Source organism: Ornithorhynchus anatinus, chromosome 8 (assembly GCF_004115215.2).
Source record: "Ornithorhynchus anatinus isolate Pmale09 chromosome 8, mOrnAna1.pri.v4, whole genome shotgun sequence".
Taxonomy (NCBI): domain Eukaryota; kingdom Metazoa; phylum Chordata; class Mammalia; order Monotremata; family Ornithorhynchidae; genus Ornithorhynchus; species Ornithorhynchus anatinus.
Window position 1 is genome coordinate 45445709 of NC_041735.1, and position 14167 is coordinate 45459875.

A 14167-nucleotide genomic window follows, 5' to 3' on the forward strand; every position below is an offset into this window, starting at 1 on the left:
TGTGGGTGGCGCTTGACGTTGTGGGAATCCTGATTCCTAGTTCACAATCCTCTTTCCTAAATATTTGTTTACATTTGGGAGTGCTTGAAGGAAATATATTCTTTCACCTCTAAGTTGTTCATAAAAATCCTACTTTTTCTTTCAAGCCAAGAGCCAGGAAAATCGCAAGTTTTCATTTTATTCTCTGACAGTTTCCAAAAATAACACCTTAAATATATACCTCTTAGACCAATCCACCACCCTAAGGATTTATTTTAAGCTAAGACACAACTGGAACTAAATAAACTCTAAAAATTGAAACATAAATCTCAGCTTTAGAAAGAATCCTTCTAATCCACCGAGTGGTAGAGCCCAAGAATACAGTAGGTTCCATAAAAATAACTAACAGTTGTGTACAGTAGGGTGTCTCACACTTAGAGTGCTGAGAAATTTTCACATAAAAATTGTGTTAAATTGACTGCCTTTCTCTTTACCTCTTTCTCTCTATCTCTTCTCCTTCTCCCTCTCGCGCACACACATACACACAAACACACACACATACACACATGCATGCGCATGCACACATACACAATTTTTAGACCAAGAATGCTGAATGCAGTCAAATTCACAATCCCAGGAAGAAAATAAATCTAACTTAATTCAAGATCTCCCTCAAGAAATTAGATCTAAGAACACAGAACACTGAATAAGGAACCTTCACCAAAGCCTATCACATTTATTAATATCACAATGTCCCCATTCAAGTGAAAAGTCTAAAGTTCAGTACCAGCTTTGAAGGTTGCATTTTCAATTTTTATTAAAATTTAAGTGGTCTTCAGCTCATTTCATTCATTCAATATTTATTGAGCAGTTATTGTGTGCAGAGCACTGTATTAAATGTTTGGGATTTCTTGAGCCCTTCTGGTTTTATTTGTGGTATTGGGCCTGCAGGCCCTGTCTTATTTCCATGGCAGACTAGCAAGAGAATTACCATCCAATCTTTAAATACTTGCTTTCAACTGGAGTTAGCATCTCCACTAATCTCAAGAAAAAAGTATTAGAATATCTGGCAATCCTGACTCATTCTTTTGGAGAGGAAATGTAAACTCCCTGGAAAAATCTGGTATTCCCTCTATCATTCTAATCCATTCATATACCAAAAAAATCATCTATTGATGCTGAAATAATTGGTGCAGAAGGAATAAAATAAGAATGTTCCCATATCCCATTGCTAGGAGACTAGTGGGGGTGGCTTCGGGGACCTGAGGTATGAGGCTGAAACATAATGCTCCATTATTCCCCGTAGCTCCAACTCATAATGGTTTGAAGGAAGAGCCCAGTATTCCTGAGTTAGGGATTTAGGAGTAAGGTGAGGGAAAGGAGTCTGCAGGAATCCACTATCCTGCCCCACAACTTGTCACAGGAGAAAGCTGGGTTTATGGAGCCAGTCCTAGCCATGTGTACCTGGTTGAGAAGACAAAACAACGAGGCATGACATCTCATGATTATATATTTTGCCATGGTATATTGCCAGGAATCAGGGATGTTGGGGGAAAGGGTTCTTAGAAAATCTATCTCCTTGCTAGTACCTCCTTTGGAATAATTTAGACGCCATTTAGATAAAAACTACCACTTCTGTACTTTCCAAATTTTGTCCAGGACTCTGTCAAATGGACTTTCTGGAGTAAAAATATCCTATTCTGGCTCTGCCAAAGCAAGAACTTTGTGAGCATTTTTAGGAGAGTTGATAGAAGAAACTTTCAGCCGTTGGAGTCATGGAAACAAGGATTGAAGGTAATTTTTACCTAATGCTCACATGGTTCGGACTCACATTGCTCTGGGTTATAAGCAAATATGGGCTTCAAGAAAAGAATTCATAGTGAATGAAAATTGGATCTCATTCTCATGAGCAATTAATACACTTTACTGATGTCACATTATTAGTAGAAGGGAGGTTGGAAAATGATAGTCTTAGTAAAACTCCAAATATGTATTCTTTACTAACTTTACCACACTAAATTATAGAAAGGAATGTGTTCATGTTAAGCACCCTCCACTTGTGGAGCATGAAGTGCAGCATGCCTTGTGGATAGAGCACGGCCCTGGGAGTCTGAAGGTCATGGGTTCTAATCCCAACTTCACTACTTGTCTTTTCTGTGACCTTGGGCAAGTCACTTCACTTCTCTGAGTCTCAGTTACCTCATCTGGGGATTAAGACTGTGAGCCCTATGTGGGACAGGGACTGTGTCCAACTCAATTTGCTTGTAAGCACTTAGTACAGTGCCTGGCACATAGTAAGCAGTTAACAAATACCATAATTATCATTTTTATTATTATCGTGGACACCAAGCAAAAACCTTCTTCTAATGCTAACCTTCTCACTGTACCTCAATCTCATCTATCTAAACCACCAAACCCTCGCCCATGTCCTGCCTCTGGCCTGGAATATCCTCCCTTCTCAAATCCTACAGACAATTATTTCCCCCTCTTCAAAGCCTTATTGAGACTGCATCCCTCCAAGAGACCTTCCTTAACTAAGCCCCCCTTTCCTCTTCTTCCACTCCCTTCTGTGTAGCTCTGACTTTCTCTTTTATTCATCCCCGCTTCCAGCCCCACAGAACTTATGTACCCATCTGTAATTTATTTATATTAATGTCTGTCTCTCCCCTGCCCTCTAGACTGTAAGCTAGTTGTGGGCAGGGAATATCTCTGTTTATTGTTGAATTGTACTCTCCCAAGTGCTTAGCACAGTGCTCTGCACCCAGTAAGCACTCAAAAAATATGATTGAATGAATGAATAATAACTATGGTACTTGTTAAGCGCTTACTATGTGCCAAGCACTGTTCTATGTGCTGGGTAAATGAAGCAACACCTCATGCCCTAATCCTGAAAAGTATTTGATTCTGTTATCAGCTCTTGGTAAATTTTGAAAATCACATAGTTGTTCAATGCCTCCATGTGGCAGAAAAAAATAATTTAGTTCTGCCCTAGCTTCCTAGAAACATTTGGGAATGATAACAGTCTGACATGATCAGAGCCCTTCAGAGGACTCTGTGTTAAAGAGGCCAATGGAAAAAAAATTGGCTTGGGTTGAAGATAAAAGTGGTAGAACTCATTAGGCTTCAAGAAACTGACCCTTCCTTTAGGACTTTACTTATCTCCTTCTTTATGGGGATAGGCTTTCTCTGCAGAAGGGACATACTGGAAATTTACTGGAAGTCTAGCATTTGAGGAAGACTCAGTATTTTTCCCCTATCTCAAACCTGAGACTTTCTAAACAGAGAAGGAATCCTTTATACAGCCATGGAAGATAGGATAGAATAATGTACTTGGGAAATTACTAAACATCGTAATTTGCTGAGCAACAATTCTGATACTAAAATACTCTGCATAGAGACAGACTTTACAAAATATAGGCAGTTTTCCAATAATGCACGAGTTGTTGTTCGTGTAGAACTCCACATTAAGGAAATCTTGTGTTGTAATATATATAGGTATATATATATATACAGTCAAGCTATGTGCATAGCTTGACTGATGCCTCGTGCATGCCCACACTGTCTCTTCCAACACCACAGTGTATTCTAGGAAGAATACTCCCTAATCCTTCCATTATGTTCTGTCCAAAATGAATAGTGAAAACATCCACTACAGAACTGACTGTACCAAGAAGCAGTTGAAAGGCCAAAAAATGATGGATACTGAAGTGAGAAGAGGCCCTTTCCCTGTGAATATATTTCACATTCTTCCTGAAGGATGGAAACCACATACAGCATATGTCATTGAGACCATGCAACTCTGTCTCCTAGCATAAGTTCAGAACAGGATTCATCTTAATCTTGAAGTGCTCCTACTTCCAAGGGCTCTTGATACGCTAATGATGGTTTAAAGAAGAACACTCTTCTTTAGGAAAATACTGGAGAAATTGGAGCTTCCTTTCAGTAAATCCTTATTTGGATCATTTGATCTAATTCTCCTAATTTAAATGGAACTGTTACACTCTATTCCTATTAAATATTCACCACCTAGGCTTGCAGGACTGGATCATTATTACAAGTATTTACTGAGCTCCTATTGCGTGCAGAGAACTATACTAGGCACAAGGGAACATTCACTCAAAATAGAAGAGGCCCTAGGCCTGGAGGAATTTACAGTCGAAATGGGGAGGCAGGCAGGAGAATCTAGGTGCAATTCTACCAGTAATAGTAACTAACTAAAAACATGAATAAATCAATGCACAAATAAATAAATGAGACAAATGAATAAACAAAATGCAGAAGTGTTATGCATTCATGATGGACAACCAATAGAGTGACATGATCAGGAAGGTGGGATTGGTGGAATGATACATTTTTAACTTTGTAATACTGTCTAATGGGAGCTCGCTAAATTTAAGATACACCTCCTAATGAGGTTCTGGTTAATGGGGGACGGTTGTTTACCAAGATGCTTGACCCTTCCCCTTCTTCCTCCCTGCCAAGGAATTCCACCTACTCTCTGTTTCAATAGGACCAAATAGCCACTTGAAGTTCTCCCATCTACTTTATAAGGACTTCACATCCTTATCATATCATTTCACATTTTCAGAGAGCTGGAGGTCAGCTAAATCTTTGAGGGAGGGGAAGGATGGAGGAAGGGTTACAAAATAGGTTTTTCCCTTTCTAAATGAGACAGTGTTGGTTTAAAATAATCTGAAACTTCAACAAAGCAAAGAATTATAATCCTGTCAACTGATAATAGACCCTTTTCCTTATTTCTTACGAACAGATCATTTTGTAAACATAAACGATTAAAAAAATAGGGAGTTGCTGAAAGAAGTGGTAATTCTGGTATTTATTGAGTGCTGATTGGGTAAAGTGCACCATATTAAGCAGTTGGAAAGTACAACAGAGGACAAAATGTGTTGCCTGTCCACAAGAAGCTTACTCTAGAGGGGTAGCAGACAGAAAAACAATTACAAATGGTCAAATTTGAGTAATTAATCAAATGCACAACTGAATTTACATACATACTCAAGTACTAAGAATGGGTATAAATAAATAGATTCATTCATTCAATTCAATCATATTTATTGAGTACTTACTGTGTGTGCAGAAGTGTGTGCACTGCACTAAGCATTTGGAAAGCACAGTACAGCAATACAGAGAGACAATCCCTGCCTACAGCGGGCTGAGATAAATGCTAGTTGTGGCTGTTGGGTTAATATACTTAGTTTCTATTCCTAACCTCTGCCCTTCCTAATCTCGGCCCCAGGATTTCAATCCCGAAAAGCCCAGTTAGTGGGGAAAAGAAGGAATGTGGCAAGAAAAGCTTCGACTTCCCTCGATTCTTCAACTCCAGAAATGAGATCCCAGACTGCAGAAAGGCCTCTCTTGCACACAGAACCCACAGAACAAATGAGTTGTGTAACAAAGCATCAGGAGTGGAATTGACTCAGGATTCCAAGTAGTTTTAAACACTGTCAAAATCCATTTTTCAAATGGCAACATCCAGAGCCTATCAAAATAGCCAAAACCTTGGTTTAAATGTCCAAGGTTTTTTTTTTTTTTATCCCATAACCATGATCCTCTTCACAGACACCTACAAAAAGGAGCTGATGTGTTTCCAGAGTTCTCCATTCCAGTAGGGAATAACAAGAAATATATATTCAAATGCCTCACAGACTAGGATGCCATGGACCACTGAGGAATCTTCACCTTGAGAGAACTTTTAAAAAGACAGTCACTTGTGTTGGCTGGCTTGGGTGGAGTCAAGAGGCTCAACTAGTGATCGTCACAGGTGTCTTTCAGTTCTGAGATTTTACAATGTCAAGATTTGATTAAATTTCAAGGGATCATGCAACTTATATTACTGTGGGGGAGAGAGACACAGGGTTTAGGGGGATGATAAGGTTGGACTTTCAGGAAGGTTGAGAGCAAAAAAGGGGCTGTCAGATAGACTTTGTTAATGCTCAAATTCCCTGCTACTGGATATGCTACGTAGCTTTGAATGATGACAGTGCCGGCAAAGTCATTTGCTGCTTTGGAAAATAAGAGCGACTTGAATTTGGTAATTTGCTACAGCCAGTAAGAATGTGACTCTGCTGTGTCCTTATACCACAAGACTAAGCATCACTGTTGACAATTTTGGGCCTTTTAACATCTTCCCCAAACAATCAATCGTATTTATTGAGCGTTTACTGCATGCAGAGCACTGCACTAAGTAATTAGCATAGTAAAGTAGAAGTCAACTAATAAAAAGAATGTGAAATGAAACAATCATCTCTAATGGGATATCACTAAAAATGATTTTTGGCAAAAATGCCAAATTGAGAATAAATCTTCAGGGTTAAGAATATATTACCATACTTGGAAAAAAATTAAGATGATTGCTCATTTATCTAACACTTCCATTTTAGCAAGAGGCTCACTCGGACACTTTCTCAGTTTACGAGCAAACCTTCACATCTAATGTAACCTGGACTTTCAATTTTTAAATCAGTAATGTAACACATTTAATAAGTTGTCACCTGCAAGCCTAGCGTAGTGTAGTATATTTTTCCATCACATGACTATACCATTTGTATCTGCCATCTGTTATTTTAAAAACACTTTGTTAAACAAATTACTAAATGCATTTAATTTTTGTGATGATCTGCTCCTCTTGCTCTAATGCTGAATTCTGAATTTTCTTACAGGCATATGGGCAGAAGCATATAAGTGGCTGTGAAATGTAGAATCCTGAACTCAGGTCTCATTTGGTGAGGAATGGGTCTTTGGTAAGGGGAGGAGTTGTTTAAGTTCAGATCTGTGTTTTTAAATGTTCATTTTCCTCGAACAATTGACGTTTTGAGGAGAGCTTCTAGGGTATGCACACCTTAAAAAAGAGAATTCATTGTACCAAATTACACCTTTTCTCATTAAGTTGCCAACTCTTCCTCTATACTTAACAAGACACAGTAACTCCCCCCAGAGAAAGTATTTTCTAAATTCTCCACTTATCTTGTCCGGGACCCCTAAGACCAGACTTAGATTAACCCCAGACCAAGATTTCGAGAGCATTTTCCATTTACACTTGGAGCAGGGAAATCCTCATCTAGCCCCTCTGGGGTGTCCTGACTGTGTCAGCCCGGGGGTCGGGGGGGTTGTCCGGGAGAGTTGTGGGGAGGGCATAAGGAGGGAGGAGGGGGCTGGGGGAAGTGTATTGTGCCTGCCCTGGTCATTCATTCATTCATTCATTCATTCATTCATTCATTCATTCATTCATTCGTATTTATTGAGCGCTTACTGTGTGCAAAGGCCTGTACTAAGCGCTTGGAAAGTGCAATTCATTCATTCCTATTTATTGAGCGTTTACTGTGTGCAGAGCCCTGTACTAAGCGTTTGGAAAGTCCAATTCATTCATTCAATCGTATTTATTGAGCGTTTACTGTGTGGAGAGCCCTGTACTAAACCCTTGGAAACTCCAACTCATTCATTCATTCGATCGTATTTATTGAGCGCTTACTGTGTGCAGAGCACTGTACTAAATGCTTGGAATGTACAATTCGGCGACAGATAGAGACCATCCCGGCCCAACAACGGGCTCACAGTCTAAACGGGGGGGGGAGACAGACAACAAAACAAAACAGTCCCCTAACTTGCAGGGAAGGGGGCGGGAGAGAGAGAGACAGGAGGAAGCGGGCGGGGGGGAGGGGAGGGAGAAGGGGGAGAGAGAGGTAAAGAGGGGGGAGAGAGGAGGGAGAGAGGGAGGGGAGAGAGGAGGGAGGGGGGTAAAGGGGGAGAGAGAGGGGAGAGAGAAGGGGGAGAAAGAAAGGGGAGAGGCAGGTAAAGAGGGGGGAGAGAGAAGAGGGAGAGAGGGAGGGGAGAGAGAGAAGGGGGGGGAGAGGGGAGGTGGGGAAAGGGGAGAGAGGGGGGAGAGAGGAGGGGGGAGGGGGAAGGGAGAGAGGGAAGAGGGAGAGAAGGGAGGGAGAGAGAAGGGAGAGGGGGAGAGAGAAGGGGAGGGGAGAGAGAAGGAGGAGGGGGGAGAGAAGGTGTGAGAGAGAGGGGGAGAGAGAAGGGGAGGGGGGAGAGAGAAGGGGGAAAGAGGGGGGAGAGAAGGTGTGAGAGAGGGGGAGAGAGAGAAGGGGAGGGGGGAGAGAGAAGGGGGAAAGAGGGGGGAGAGAAGGTGTGAGAGAGGGGGAGAGAGAGAAGGGGAGGGGGGAGAGAGAAGGGGAGGGGGTGAGAGAGAAGGGGGAAAGGGGGGGAGAGAAGGTGTGAGAGGGGGGAGAGAGAGAAGGGGAGGGGGGAGAGAGAAGGGGAGGGGGTGAGAGAAGGGGGAAAGCGGGGGGAGAGAAGGTGTGAGGGGGAGAGAGAGAAGGGGAGGGGGAGAGAGAAGGGGGAGAGAGAAGGGGAGGGGTGAGAGAGAAGGGGGGAGAGAGGGAGAGAGAAGGTGTGAGAGAGGGGGAGAGAGAAGGGGAGGAGGGAGAGAGAAGGGGTGAGAGACAAGAAGGAGAGGGGGTGAGAGAAGGGGGAAAGAGGGGGAGAAAGAGGGGGAGAGAGGGGGGAGAGAGAAGGTGTGAGAGAGAAAGGGAGGGGGTGAGAGAGAAGGGGGGAGAGAGGGAGAGAGAAGGTGTGAGAGAGGGGGGAGAGAGAAGGGGTGAAAGAGAAGGAGGAGGGGGGGAGAGAGAGAAAGAGGAGAGAGAGAAGGGGGAGAGAGAGAAGGGGGAGACAGAGAGGGGGAGAGAGGGGGAGAGAAGGTGTGAGAGAGAAGGGGAGGGGTGAGAGAGAAGGGGGAGAGAGGGGGAGAGAAGGTGTGAGAGATAAGGGGAGGGGGGAGAGAGGGGGAGAGAAGGGGTGAGAAAGAAGAGCAGAGAAGGGGGAGAGAGAAGTGGGGAGACAGAGAAAGGGGAGAGGGGAGAGAGAGAGGAAGGGGGAGAGAGGGGAGAGAGAAGGGGGGAGAGAGAAGGGAGAGAGAGAAGGGAGAGAGAGAGGAAGGGGAGAGAGAGGAGAGAGAGAAAGGGAGGGGGGAGAGAGAGAAGGGGGAAGGGGGAAGAGAGGGGGGAAAGGGAGAGAGGGGAGGTGAGTGTGTGTGTGTGTGTGTGTGTGCGCCGAGTGTGACTGAGGGAGGCAGCAGGGAAGCCATTGCCTGTTTAATAGTTGCTGTTGCAGCACTTCCGCTTCTCTCCCAGCGAGAGAGACACGAGTGGCCAGGCCCAGCCGCAGCAGCAGCAGCTCGGAGGAGCCAGACACAAAGAGAGGTACGGGGGGGGACACGGGGGACACGGGGGTCCCCGCCCCTCCCCCCGCCCGGGACCCCCGCCCCTCCCCCTCCCCTGCCCCCCTCCCCCGGCCCCGGCCCGGCCTCGCCCGCCCCGGGACCCCCCGGCCCCCTCCCTCGCCCCCGGCCTGAGGGCTGGGGGGGCTCCCGGGGCGGGGGGGGGGGGGCAGAGGGAAAAAGGTGGAAGGGTCACGACGTCCAGGAATGGGGGGGGGGCTGGGCCGTCCTGTCAGGTCCTTCCCCCCCCACCATTCGACCCCCTGGGGATCCTCAGATGGGGGGGGGGGCGTTTCATCGACCGTCGTTTTGTCCAGGATTGGGGCCGTGTGTGGGTGCGATAGTCCCACCAGCGGATATTAGTCGTCGTCCCTGTCCCCCCCTTTCCCCCCCCCACCGTGCGGATGGGGCTTATTGTTATTCCTTTTCTGCGGAGACCGATTCCCCTCGCCCCCCTCCTCCTGCTCTGCCCACCGACAGAGCCCCCCCCCCCCCCCACAAGGGGTGGGGGTGGGGATGGTCCTTCCCCATCCCCCCCCAACACTCGGGCTCAGGTCCCTCCCGGGGCAGGAGGAAGGAGAGTGGCCAGGGAGAAGGGCAGACTCTCGGGTGGAGTTTGGGGGGCAGGAGGGGGTTTGACGGAAATGGTTTGAGTCTTTTTTTTATCCCCCCCCCCAGCATTTCTTCTTCCAGCCCCCCCCCCCCCCAGCACACCCACACGCACTCGGGCTCAGGTCCCTCCCAGGGCAGGAGGAAGGAGAGTGGCCAGGGAGAAGGGCAGACTCTCGGGTGGAGTTTGGGGGGCAGGAGGGGGTTTGACGGAAATGGCTTGAGTCTTTTTTTAATCCCCCCCCAGCATTTCTTTTTCCAGCCCCCCCCCCCAAACACACCCACCCACCCACACACACTCGGGCTCAGGTCCCTCTCAGGGCAGGAGGAAGGAGAGTGGCCGGGAGAGGGGGGACTCTCGGGTGGAGTTTGGGGGGCAGGAGGGGGTTTTACAGAAATGGCTTGAGTCTCTTTTATCCCCCCCCCAACATTTCTTCTTCCAGCCCCCCCAACACACACACACACACACACACACACACACTCGGGCTCAGGTCCCTCCCAGGGCAGGAGGAAGGAGAGTGGCCAGGGAGAAGGGCAGACTCTCGGGTGGAGTTTGGGGGGCAGAAGGGGGTTTTACAGAAATGGCTTGAGCCTTTTTTACCCCCAACCCCCACACTCGGGCTCAGGTCCCTCCGAAGGCAGGAGGAAGGAGAGTGGCCAGGGAGAGGGGCAGACTCTCGGGTGGAGTTTGGGGGGCAGGAGGGGCTTTTATGGAAATGGCTTCAGTCTTTTTTTTACCCACCCCCTAGCATTTCTTCTTCCAGCCCCCCCTTCTCCCTTTCCTCTTCTCCTCCCCCCAGACATCTGAACAGCCTCAGCGGCCCCCACTGGCCTTCCCCCTCTTACCCCTACTTGTCCTTTCCTCCCAAACCCATCTCACCAAAACTCTTCTCTGCAGGCCCTCTTTCCCTTACCGATTTTTCTCCTCCCGACTCACTTCCACCCTCTCCCCCAAACCGCACCTTCTTTCTTTCCACCTCCACGACGCCTCCCCACCCCCCGCCCTTTCCTTTTCCCCGTCTCCTCCTCCTCCTGGTCGTCGCCTTCCTCCTTCTCTTCCTCCTTCTCCTCCTGGTCGTCGTCCTCCTTCTCCTCCTCCTCCTCCTCCTGGTCGTCGCCTTCCTCCTTCTCCTCCTCTCTCCTTTCCCGATCCCCCTTTGCTGTGGGGAGGTGAGGCAAGGAAGCCCCTGCCCTCTGAGAGGTTGATTGTTGAGGAGGAGGAGGAAGAGGAGGAGGGAAATCGCCTGCTGCAGATAATTCCTCTGCATCGTGCACCGATTTGAAGTCGATGGTCCAAAAATAAACAAACAAGTCTCGTCCGATTTGCAAATGCCCGAAGGGGCCTAGAGACTTTTCTAAGAGGAGAGCAACCTTGGGTAGAGAGGGACGGGATAGAGGGAAAGGAGCAAGGGAGGAAATGTGCCTTTACTCACCCCTCCACTTCCCAAGTTCTCTTCTTCATACTTATTAGTTGGTTTGTATTCTCTCTGTCTTCTGCAGGGACTCTGTTTTGGGGGTGGGGGTGGGGGGTTCGCTATGTCGGATGACGATTCGAGGGCCAGCACCAGCTCCTCATCATCTTCGTCCTCCAACCAGCAGACTGAGAAGGAAACAAACACCCCCAAGAAGAAAGAAAGTAAAGTCAGCATGAGCAAAAACTCTAAACTTCTCTCGACCAGCGCCAAGAGGTACTTTGTTTTATCACCTTCCTTTTCATTACCAATATATAACTTTTGTCATCTCTCTCTACCTGCCACAGCTAACCTCTTGCTCTCTCTTACTGCTGTTTCATCACCCTTAAGAAAAAATTAAATATAGTTGCAAACTGTCTTTGAAAACTTGTGGTATTCCATGCTGCCTCTTGGATCCTGCATTCGTCTTTACCTAAATGTAGCTACTACTCTCCCCATCTCTTCATGGCTTGAGAGAATTTTAAAGAATCACCTGTATTTTAACGTTATCCTTCAAAGCTTTATTTCTGTTTCATAATTTATCACCAATTCCTCTGTCTCTTCCTTTTCATCTCTTCCTTTTCACCTGTTGCATATATTTTGAATACTTTTTTCTCCACAAACTGCATTGTCAGCTTAAACAGAACAGAATTTGCAAGGCTGAAAACAAAATTAAACATACTTTATGATTAACACCGACTGCAAAATATAGGAAGTAACTCCCATGTCTTTACCTATTTATACAATTTCAGGGCTATCCGTTCCATTTGGTGCCTGGTTTCCTATCCTTTAATGCCGTAATATGTTTATATTCTGGGTATCTCTTGTCCTTTGCCCGTTTCTTCTCTTCTTTGTACCTTTAGAATAATGCATCTAGACCCTACTCCTTGCCCTTATCACCCTTCAGCAATATCTTCTGCACCCAGAGGTCACTGCATAATTTGCGATAAATCATCCAAGACCTCTCACATCCTTTTTTGTAAAATACTTTTACGCAGTGCTTACTTACTCGACTTCAATTGTTAAGAAAGAAAATACAGATGTGATGTCTCAGATGGGGACATGTCCCTAAAAGACATTTAAAATCAGTTTTTAATTTGAATTTCTCAAGTGTGCTTTGGATTGTCGCTGCAGTGACTAGTTGGAAGCATTCTTTATGTACCAGAATTTAGGAAGTTGGGATTTTGGAAGCAGACGATGAAAGAATCTGTAGTAATCCAAAAAAAGAGACAATTAAACCAGTGAAAATGCTTTAAGCACTTCTAAGGAAGTGAATGTGATGTGAATTGTCAAGAGACCAAAGCTTCAGTGAACTTCACCCTTGACTTCTGCCTCTAACAGCAAGTCTCGATTCAGGCTCAGCCCTGTTGATAGGGGTTCAAGCGGAAGAGATCCTGCAGTTTTCTCCGAGTACTCTTCCCTGTCCAGAGTGTTGTTTAGCGGTTCCCTATCCCCTGGGTAATTCCGTAGTCATGGCACCATTTAAACCAGAGATCTTGGGGGACTGAGCTGGGATCCTTGAGTTCCACCCATTCCATCTTCTGTGCTTTGTGGTTGACCAGAACTGGATCCACTTTTAGAGGCAGTAAATGGGGAAGGGGTTGTATGTAAAGTGGGCAAGGATCTACTAGAGTATTTACCTTTTGGCATATGACACTTATTGGGCAGGATTGGTGGCTGTATTCAGAAAATGGGAGGTCAGCATTCTTGATAGATGATAAGAAAAGATCAGGTTGTGGAGATGAGTTGTTCTTCAAGGAACACAACTATTAAGTTGAAACAGAACACGTTCACTTGGGTGAGGATGAGAAAAAGAAATTGCATGCGGAAAATTTCAAGTGATTTATCACCCAAAAGTAAAATATTAATTAATTCTTGAAATTAATCCAGCTTGCTCTATCTCGCTGAAAGAATAAGCGATTGTTAGTGTAAAATTTTAAAGAAAAACTAATAAAAAGGGAGAGTGTTTTCAGGAAGGCCTTCGCACAGGGAATGGAGTTTTGTAAAGTGAAAGCCTACTTCAGGAAGGCACATCAGTTTGAAAAGTTGGACAGGAACCAGAGACACCTGCCTTGACAAGTCAGATATTTTTTTCATGAGTGTGGTGTATTGGAAGGGATGTAGAGGTCAAGGAGAGTTGAAGAGGCAGGGGAGCCTTGACTGGCAAGAGAGAAGGCTATTAACTGTATACAGAGAGTGGTTTCTGGTATATGGTCAGAGGAAAACCCTGATTGAAAGTGGTCATGGATAAGACGTTATTATATGAAACACACGAAAGCTATTTTTGCAAACATTTTGGTAGTTGAAGGAGATGGGGTGAAAGAGAAAGACAGTGTTTTACAGTTAGAGGATCAAGTTGCTTCTCTTTCGAGAGTAAAAGTATGTTCTTCGTGGTAGATATTCTGGGATTAGCTAAAATTGGAGAGGAAAAAGAAAGCTAAGAAATGTAATGCTTAGTGTTTCGTGGAAGAAAGGCATCCTTGTGTCTATCTGTATATTAAATGTTGTCCTGAATACAAGTACAGGGAAATGAGGGCATGTCATCCAGGAAGTATATGATGAGAAAACAGTAATATTTGCTGAGACATTCATCAAAGTGATACTGTGAAGAAAAAGAGATTGCAAGTTTGGTAAGAAAAGGTGGTTGCCCATTCAAAGTTACGTTATTGTAAGCTAAACATTAGTGAGAGGAGTGTTAGAAATGGTGTTGCAACTGAAGTAATGACAGTAATTTAGACATGCAAGAATAGAGCTTGAAGAATACTAGGAGTTAAGAATATATATATTTTTTAAGGATCATCAGAAATCCCCAGGGAACAGGTCCTGTAGAAGAGCACAAGGAATAAGTGTAGTTTGAACATCAATAACACACTTTCACTCTTGACCCCAGCAT

At 45.4% G+C, this 14167-nt stretch overlaps 1 protein-coding gene across 10 annotated transcripts in view; it reads left to right on the forward strand.

Annotated features, from left to right (window-relative positions):
- The first annotated feature begins 1484 nt into the window (after positions 1-1484).
- Positions 1485-14167, forward strand: part of UBE2E1 (ubiquitin conjugating enzyme E2 E1) — a 77940-nt gene continuing 65257 nt past the window's right edge. Inside the window, exons 1-5 of one of the 10 annotated variants that reach the window (XM_039912909.1) lie at positions 1485-1501; positions 1695-1773; positions 6657-6719; positions 9097-9197; positions 11324-11511. In XM_039912909.1, the coding sequence (XP_039768843.1) occupies positions 11360-11511 (152 nt within the window). In that variant the 5' untranslated portion in view covers positions 1485-1501; positions 1695-1773; positions 6657-6719; positions 9097-9197; positions 11324-11359. Of the gene's footprint in view, positions 1502-1669; positions 1774-6656; positions 6720-9031; positions 9198-11323; positions 11512-14167 lie in introns of those variants that run through there. The other 9 variants (XM_029071120.2, XM_039912910.1, XM_039912912.1 and 6 more) reach the window with 9 other exon arrangements.